Raw genomic sequence first — 9,890 nt, forward strand, 5'->3', positions numbered from 1 at the left:
AGAATCATAATAATTATACCTTTCTGCCCAGCTTTGCACATACATGCATTATTACATACATATGTAATGCAACATACTTCGTTGATTCTCCTATTCATTGTATGAGTAAAATTTTATTCCATGACATATGTAAGATATACAAAGTTAAACTCCTTTTGTTATTTCATTTTATGTTGCAGTAAATATATATCGATATACATTTCATGTATTGACAATACGCACTGAGAGTTCTATTTTGTGAATCGTTGCCTTTCTCGTTCCACCATGAATTATGCACTCCTCCCAATCTGGCCAGAATTCGGCTTTCATTCGATCACAGTAACTGCATAGGTTTGGAAATTCTGCGTAGGTAAAATCAAAATCATTAAGGTGGCTCATTACATAAAACTTTTATTTAATGGCTCATTATGATACCTCTTATGAGATGATTTCATCATCGAAAGAGCGATACAAACTCTTAATTATATTTTATGATGGGTTTTTTTTTCAATGATAAAAATGGTGTTTTGTTTGTAAATAAGAGATGTTAAGAGTCCAAATTCCGGTGTGATTTGATGCATGGTATGAATATCTAATAAAAACATACTTAAAGACTCAGATATATGTTCTAATTTTTGGAATAAAAATATTTATGAAAATTGATAACGTTATTTGTTAATATTTTAAAATCTATAGCTTAAATCTTTAAACAAAATGATGATTAGAAAAAAGGAACATCGTATTAATGTGTTTTAAAACGAAATTGCAATTAAATGGCCTAAATTAAGAAATATTGCGGTGTTTTTTTTAATTTGAACCGAACCCGATAGGAAATATAACATGAGTACCGCAAACGGTACATAATACGCATGTAAAGTTGCTTTAAGCCATAGTTTGTAGAACTTTGCTTCAGGTAGTATCAACCATCATTATTGATCTATGACATTTTACATGTGAACCGTGATTATGTACTTTCAACTGTCCAGTTGCCAAATAAATTATCATTATCATTATCATCAGGCTGCAACATACCTTAATTTCCATAAAGTGAATAAAGGATATTGGCTTAAAACTGTGACAGGAGGTATATGAACAAACCAAGAGTTCTGTATGTAAAACATTTCCTAAGTTCAACAATCTGTAAATATTCTCAATGTCGAAGAAAATTAAAAATTGTTGAGAATAAAAGTCCTTGCACTATACACATCTTCAAGTTATTTACAAATACCCTAGTTTCTAAACGGTGAGAGGAGTTACCGGTATAAGGACAAATCATGCTCTTTATCTAATGTAGTATTTCCTCAAACTGGACTATGTTTAACAACCTGTAATTTTCTTTAAAATTGAAGAAAATCAAAATCGTTGCCACATTCACATATTCCATACCCATATAAATACTCTGTAAAGTAGGAAGGTCCTCACTTAAAACCTGTAGAAGGAAAAAATGACAAATAATGTACAAATCTGACTAAGGTCAATAACCTGTAACTTTCTCAAGAATTGGAGAAAATCAAAATCCCCTCACATGCACGATTTCAATACCCATATAAACATTCTGTAAAATAAAAAGGCTCTCACTTGAAAACTGTGGAAGGAGTTCACTAAACAAATGATGTACTCCCTTTGTAATATTTCCTCAAAGCGAATTAAGTTCAACAACATGTAATTTTCTCAAAACTTAAAGAAAATCAAAATTCGTGCCACATGCACATCTAGACTATCTATACCAACACTCTGTAAAACAAGATGGTCCTCGCATGAAAATTGTGGGAGGAGGTTCGCGGACAAATTAGCTACCCTTCTTATAACAATAAGTTTCAAATAAAGTGTGGAAACTCCCGCAAGAGAGGTCGAAATGGATCAAAACTGCAAGATGATCTAGAGTGATCCACAAAGAAGCTAAAAATGTACATAGTAAGTTTCAGCTTGATATGTGATACAGAAATTAAATTAGAAACATAAAAATCCGAACGGACGGTTGGATGTACAGACATCGCTGTACCATAATGCGTCCCATCTAAAGACGGTTGTACAAAGCAGTTATGATATAGAACATCGTAATCAGAAACTTCGATTTAAAATGGTTTACAAATGAAATGAAATGAATTCATAAAAGAATCTAATTTCTTGATGAAAAGTGCATAGGATGAGCAACAATATGACTATATCAGTAATTTAGATCAAATTTATTCGGAATGGGTACTTTTTTCTCTGGTTTGATTCAAATGTAGAAAAACTAATAACTATATTTCTGAAATTGGTCACCTCAATTCGATTTCTTTTTGAAATATTATTGTTTAATATATTTTTTCCCACCTGACATGATTTTTTGAAGATTGAAGTCGTAAATGTTAAAAATATTAACAATAAACCGTTATAATTTTCAGAAATAATATTCATTGAACATTATAACATTTACATGAGTTTTCTTCGTGGGTTTTATTAGAAATTTATAACATGCATCAAATCAAAACTTTTGGATTGGAAAACCTCTTATTAGCAAACAAAATACCTTTATTATCATTTCGCAAAAAATTCAGAACTTGTATCACTATTTCGATTGTGAAATCATGTTTCATACAAGGCACTTACAAAAGCGTTTTAGTGCAATGAGCCACTTTAACAGAAAGAGTTTTATATCGAGTTTAGTTTGACTGAAAATTTGAACAAGATGACGATGTGTTTACGTTTTATTGCTTCCTCTCTTTTCCCTCCGAATCCCTGCCAGTAGAACTGTGACAACATTCCAAATACAGCGCAATCGGCCTGAGAAGGTTTATCTCCAAGCAGGAACTTTTTGGATCCTAAAATGAAACATCATATGAATTCAGTAATTCTGGATTGTTTACAGGATGGGGTACAATGCGTAATAATTCATACAGTACTTATTTTTTTAACTACTATGTACATATTCTTTAAATCTTTTTTACTCTCTACAATATGTTCAATTATCATATTAAACAAAGGTGTACTGTACTCCTGTCTATACGTTCAAATGATCATTTAGAATAACAATACTCAAAATGATCCCATGAGGCTCTTCGTTAATTTCAATATCTTGTTTTTCTTCATGCATTTTTCAATATCTTCATTAAATATATTTAATCGATCTGATGAATTCTATGTACTCCTATGTACGGTGATTGCATGAAAGGTGATCAATTTCATAAATCCCATCAAGAATAGAAAATTAAGAGCAGGACAAACACGGACCCTGGACACGCCATAGGTGGGATCAGGTAACTATGAGAAGTAAGAATGTCCCGATGAACGGTCACACTCACTGTAATCTCACTATCTACACATGGTGAACGGAGTAGTATGTAGTTAAAGTTAGTATGTAGCTACGTTCTATGCTCACCTGCATATAGTTTTTATTCTCAACTGATTTGGTACGCGAGAAATTGTTTTGCATGTGAAGAAACTTATCAATGGGGATGAGCTACTGACAGATAAATTCATGTTACTCTCGTTTTAAGGATTGTAATGATTATATATTGTTTAACGTCCCTGACAGATAAGTTCATGTTACTCTCGCTTTAAGGAACCATTTCGCAATTTCTTTTATTCGCCATAGTGATAGTATTATTAAATACAGCATTAGGTCGTATGTTCTCTGACCGGTTCCATACCAAATTTAGGCCGCTCTTTACATACCGATTACTCCATTTACCGTTTACCTCTCTTATCAAGATAGTGGGCTCACGGGGCTACATATATGACCATCAATAAGGGATGCTTACTATACCTAGGTACCTGATCCCACCTCTGGTATTCCCAGAGGTCCGTGTTTGCTTTGTTATCAATTTTGAATACTTTATAGTTGATAGGATCCTTTTACCTTATCAAGATATAGGGCTCACGGTGTGTGTGACCGGTCGACAGGGGATGCTTACTCCTCCTAGGCACCTGATCTGCCCTCTGGTATATCCAGAAGTCCGTGTTTGCCCAACTATCTATTTTGTATTGCTTATAGGAATTATGAGATTGATCACTGTTCGTTATCTTCACCTTTCATGGAGATATATAGTGTGTTGGAAAACTTACCCATATACACGGAGAGGTTCTCCAGATCGTGGATCATGACGTTTTGAACTTCCTCCTCGCTGTGTCTACCTACGCCTTGAACTTGTGCCTTTTTACTTATATGGCGGCAAATGAGGAATCTCATATAAAAAGGCAGAGGTGTAATGGAGTGAATTCTTAACCCGCGCTCGTACACCCAACGATTCAATGCCATTGTCCTGGAAGAGAAAGTTAAATTATAAAATATCTTATATCTATGACACGAATTATTTGTAGCACATACCATAGTCAGATGATTTTCCCATCCAGATGTGGTGTTATTTTTATTTTGTTTGATCTGATGTAATTATTTTCCTTGAAAATAACAACATGAACCACAATATCATGATTTATTCAGCGATTCGTGTGCTAGTCCCATAACTTTCATTTCAATTTTGACTATAAGTATGTTTTAACTTTTAAAGTGTATCTTGAAAAAAGGACCTACCAATACAAATGTTCTTCCACCATTTTTTGAATCATGAATCCAGACGCTATTTCCTCTGGGGTGAACTCTTTGTTCAAGTCTACATTGAATATATTTCTAATGAATTCGATACAAATTTCTGAGTCAGCAATATCTTCTCCATTGTATTCAATCCAGGTCATTTTACCTTTGAAAATTCTATTTCTTCTACTATCAAAGACATTCTATAAAATAAGTGATAAAGGAATAACTGAGTTTCTTTACGGTTCATATGATTTTCCAGATAGCAAGAATACATGGTATAAAAACCTACACGTCGATCACTTTAAATTACTTTAAATCACAAATGTATGCTGATGTTGTTCATCAAATTGAGATTTTTTTTCTTGTTTTGCTGTTTTCCGCCACACTCAACAATTTTTCAGTTATCTGGTGGCGCCCAGTGTTTAGTGGTGGTAGGGAGAACCCAGATACAATGTACCTAGGAAGAGACCACCGACCTTTCGAATGTAAATTGGAAAACAAAATTCTCACTTACCGGCACGAGCGGGATTAGACACCGCGCCGACCAGAGGTGATAGGCCGTGTGATTTCGAGCGCGATGCTCTAACCACTCGGCCACGGAGGCCCCCCAAAATTAGAATAACATGTCCAAACTGAAGGGTCCTCTATTCACTGCACACTGAAGGATTCAAATTCCAAGCTACTTTTCTGCAATTAGAGTGATCTGTACCTTGGTGTATAAAATAAGAAACTGACATGTACAATGTTTTACACATATTGTAATCAATGGAAGCAATTTAATCATTGTATTAGCTCTCGAAAAAAGTATTCAATGCTTTATTTGAAAACATATGTCATTTTAAATCAATAATATTGATTTATGTTCATCAGTTCTTCGTAGGCTGTTCAACGTTTTCCTACTGCAAATTGGCACGCAACTCGACACAAACACCCTTAAGGGATCTAAGTTTCTCAATGTCCCAAGAAAGATTTTTCTATGGTGTATAGATGGGCCCTTCAACGGTTTTTACTGTTTCCAACAAGGAGGATATATATTATGTTTTAGTGTAACCGTGCTTCTCTATAATCGGTAACTCTGTTTGCAAAATACACGTACAGTCACTGCACCGACACATTGTACCATATTATTTATAGGAAAGAAGTAAAACTCTTCATCATTCTTCAAAACGAAACAAGAATCCAGTGTTAGTAACTATTTTCTTACCATATTTGGTACTTTCGTCATTCTAAGAAAGGTCTCTAATTTTACGGCAAACGGTGTCATACTTGGGGCAAAAAGAGCCCGGTCTGGCTGATGGTGAACCACTATATCATTCAGGTAGGATTTTCTGCAAAAGGATTGCAATTATTCCTTTAAGAAGTTTTCACTGCAATATGGTGAAAGACAAGTCCCTCTCCATATCAGGTACTTCGCTTTATGGTATAAGCAATAAGCTTTTTATGAGTTACCGTACCTATTATGGATTCTAAAATTTCACAAAAACCTTTAGAAGCAGATATATTGCTGGATCCAGTAAATGTTCTACTAAGTGCCTATTTTGTATGTTTTAAAAGTTGATTAAGGAAAACATTGAAGAAGTCAAAATACAATATTCATGATTAGTTTATAATGTTGAAAGCATTCCTTCAAATGATAATGATTTAATACAGTTTATTGTTAGTGACCAGACATTTCTTGATATTTTACTTATGGAAATTAGAGGAAAATATATTTCGTATTCAACATTTAAGAAAAAGAAAATTTGTGAAAAAGAATTACAGTTAGAAAGAGAAATTTCCAATCTGGAACAAAATATGGCAAAACAATCAGTTGAGGAACTTACTAACAAACAAAAAGAAATTGAAGATATAAGAATGAAAAAACTTAAAGGTCAATGTATAAGGTCAAAAGTCAAATGGATAGAAGGAGAAAAACCTTCTAAATACTTTGTAAGTTTAGAATCAAGAAATTATATTAGTAAGCTAATACCAAAAATTGAAAAAGATGATGGTACAATTTGCACTGATCAATTTGATTAACTAAATGAATCCAAATTTTTTTTTATGAAAATCTATATAAAAAAAGAGAAACTATAGAAAAAGAAAATATTCACAAAAGATTAAAGGATTATGATATCCCAAAACTGACTAAGAAAAAATCAGATAGTCTCGAAGGAAGTTAAATTTTTTTTAAAACAAATCAAAAATGAGTCCAGGGCCAGATGGCTTCTCGTGCGAATTTTTAAAAGTTCTTTAGGAAAAAGTTAGGCTGCTTTATCGCAAGAGCCATTAATAATTCTGCAGAGATTATGCAGTTTACAGAACCTAATAAAGTTGGCATAATTACATGCATACCAAAAACTAGAAAGCCTAAACAGTATTTGAAAACCTGGCGTCCAATAAACCTCCTAAATGTTCTATACAAAATAACTTCAGGATGCATTGCTGGAAGATTAAAAATATTTTAAGACAAATTAATCAATAGGGATCAATCAGGTTTTTTAAAAGGAAGATTTATAGGGGGAAATATTAGGCTGGTGTATGATTTAATGCAATATACAGAATATAATCAAATTCCTGGTTTATTAATGTTGATAGACTTTGAAAAAGCCTTTGATTTAATCTCCTGGGACTTTATATATGAAACTCTTGACTTTTTCAATTTTGGTACATCAATTAAAAAAAACTGGATAAAAACCTTCTATAATGACATAAAATCTTGTGTCATACAAAATGGAATAACCTCAGAGTATTTTCACCCAAAAAGAGGCTGTAGGCAAGGTGACTTCATATCACCTTATCTGTTTTTACTCTGTGCAGAAGTCTTTGGAATAATCATAAGAAATAATAAAGATATAAAATGAATAACAATTGAGGGGGAGGAATACAAATTATCACAGTATGCTGATGATACCTCATTGTTCTCAGATGGATAACCTGAATCCATGGACGGTATCCTTAGAGAGATAGATTACTTCGCCAATGTTTCTGGTCTTCAAATAAATTTCTCTAAAACTAAAATGGTATGGATTGGCAGTAAAAAAAATTCAGATGAAGTTTTCCATCATTCCAGATGGAAACTTAACTGGAAAAATACAACCTTTCATCTGTTGGGGATTAAATTTTCTGAAGACCTTAATGAAGTAGTTTAAATGAACTATAACACAAAATTATCTGAAATTAAACACCTCATAAATCAATGGAAATTAAGAAAGTTAACTCCTATTGGAAGACTAGTTGTGATAAAAACTTTGATTATACCAAAGTTGAACCTTTGGTACTTACTATACCAAACCCTGACCCAGAATATATCATGAAATTTGAATTAGAAATCTTCAGCTACCTATGGGGAAGTAAAATTCATAAAATAAAAAAAAAATACTATCATTCAAGAATATAGAAATGGAGGATTAAAAATGATAGACTATACAGAATTTATTACAGCTTTAAAATCAAGTTAGATTAGAAGAATTCTTCACTCAAATTCAAAATGGGTATGTTTACTTGAGGCAGAGTTGAAAACAAATATTAGTAATATATGCTCAAGAGGGACTGACTACATTATCACAATATGTAAAACAATAAATAATAATTTCTGGAAAGAAGTGTTTTCTAGTTGGATCAAAATTATTCAAACCCCTAACAAAGAGCTAGATCTCTTTGAGCATATATGGTATAACCCAAACAATAAAATAAACAATAGTTCCATCTTCTGGAAGAGTTTTTTTTAAAGCTAGTATGATATATGATCCGGCCTTCCTAAGTATCGAATGATACCAATGTTGGACAATAATTATGTGTACTGTTGGTATCAACAGTCTCGTTTAAAGTCAGCATTTCGCAAATTCTATGGTCGTTATAACGATTTAGTTTGCCAATACAATACCATTGGGTCAAATGCTTTCTGACGCGTTTCATATCGATTGTTAGGCCGTTCGTGGCACACTGATTTTGACTACGGATGACTCCGTTTAACTGATCAAGATATAGGACTCACGGTGAGTGTGACCGGTCGACAGGGGATGCTTACTCCTCCTAGATACCTGATCCCACCTCTGATATATTAAAGGGTCCGTGTTTTCCCAACTATCTATTTTGTATTTCTTGTGGGAGTTATGAGATTGATGACTGTTCGTTATCTTCGCCTCTCTAAATTTGGCATATAATGGCGTAGAAGAATCATTTTCTAAGGAAATAAAACTGTTTAGATTGCTAATATGTTGTTTTTATGTTCTGTCAACAAATTCTTAGTCAAACGCCCACGGCCTCCTCGAATATGCGAGTTACGGGTAATGTTAATTTTGCATTTAAAAACCAATATGTAAGACATTTATAACATCGCACTAACGACTGCATCAAAATACAAAGCTGCGCAAAGTCATGCGCATTCGACCTCCTAAATGTGTGTTTCAACATTAGAATTAATAAACACGCATACATACTTTCACGCATGCACACACACACACACACACACACACACACACACACACACACACACACACACACATGTACATACATACATACATACATATATACATACATACATGTACATACATACATACATGTACATACATACATACATGTGTATGCATGCATTGATGCATTTAATGTATGTTATTATATAGGTATGTATGTATGTAATTCAATTACAGTAACTGCACACACATACCTTCCTACCTACTTATATGTACATGCATAAAAATAATGCGATTATCTGATTATCATTCAATCATATTATATGTAATTGATATTTTGAAATTGATCAATCTATGTGTAATTAAATAACTGCTGAATTCAGACATATTTTTTAAACAGGTGGATACGACATTCCTAAAGGCACCACCGTCTTCATAAATTTCTGGGCGCTACATCACGACACTAAATCCTGGAAGGAACCAGAGAAATTTCACCCTTATCGATACCTTGACGAAAATGGCAAATTTAAACCAGCAAAACCAGACAGCTGGCTCCCCTTCTCGGCAGGCCGCCGAGTTTGTTTGGGAGAAACCATCGCCAAACCGGAAATATTGCTGATGTGTGCAAATTTATTGCAACGGTTTGAGATTCGTCTTCCAGACGGCGTCAAACCAAACCCTGAATGCAAAATGACCGGTTTTGGAATAGAATTACCCTCCGATTACAAAATTGTAGTGAAGGAGAGAATTTAAAAGCCTTTAATAGATAAAGCATTCAAATAAACCAGTAGCAAAAACCTAAACCAACCTTCCTTAAAAATTGGGCTTGGGCTTGTACCAGAGAACAACATGGTTTTCGTGAGCCGGATGGAAATAACCCAGTACAAACATTCTCCATTTTGCAGTATTTCATTGTTCGTATTCTGTATCACTGTATCTCATATTAACCTGGTTTCGTTTTTATAGGCTTGTTCAATAACAATAAACGGTTATTCTTCTGT

The 9,890-nt window shown here is 33.5% G+C and overlaps 2 protein-coding genes across 3 annotated transcripts in view; one reads left to right on the top strand and one right to left on the bottom strand.

The window, feature by feature from the left end:
* LOC125668170 (steroid 17-alpha-hydroxylase/17,20 lyase-like) overlaps positions 1–9,890 on the top strand; it is a 29,986-nt gene extending 20,096 nt beyond the window's left edge. For both annotated transcript variants that reach the window (XM_056162634.1, XM_056162635.1), the window contains exon 11: positions 9,290–9,890. In XM_056162634.1, coding sequence (XP_056018609.1) covers positions 9,290–9,642 — 353 coding nt within the window. In that variant the 3' untranslated portion in view covers positions 9,643–9,890. The remainder of the gene's footprint in view (positions 1–9,289) is intronic.
* LOC130054127 (failed axon connections homolog) lies at positions 69–4,782 on the bottom strand. The gene is made up of 4 exons (XM_056162639.1): positions 4,493–4,782; positions 4,027–4,223; positions 2,667–2,783; positions 69–341 (listed from the first exon to the last, which is right to left on the bottom strand). The coding sequence occupies exons 1-4, from the start codon at positions 4,651–4,653 to the stop codon at positions 202–204; spliced, it is 615 nt and encodes a 204-aa protein (XP_056018614.1). The 5' UTR covers positions 4,654–4,782; the 3' UTR covers positions 69–201.

This window comes from Ostrea edulis, chromosome 4 (assembly GCF_947568905.1).
Source record: "Ostrea edulis chromosome 4, xbOstEdul1.1, whole genome shotgun sequence".
NCBI classification, from domain to species: Eukaryota; Metazoa; Mollusca; class Bivalvia; order Ostreida; family Ostreidae; genus Ostrea; species Ostrea edulis.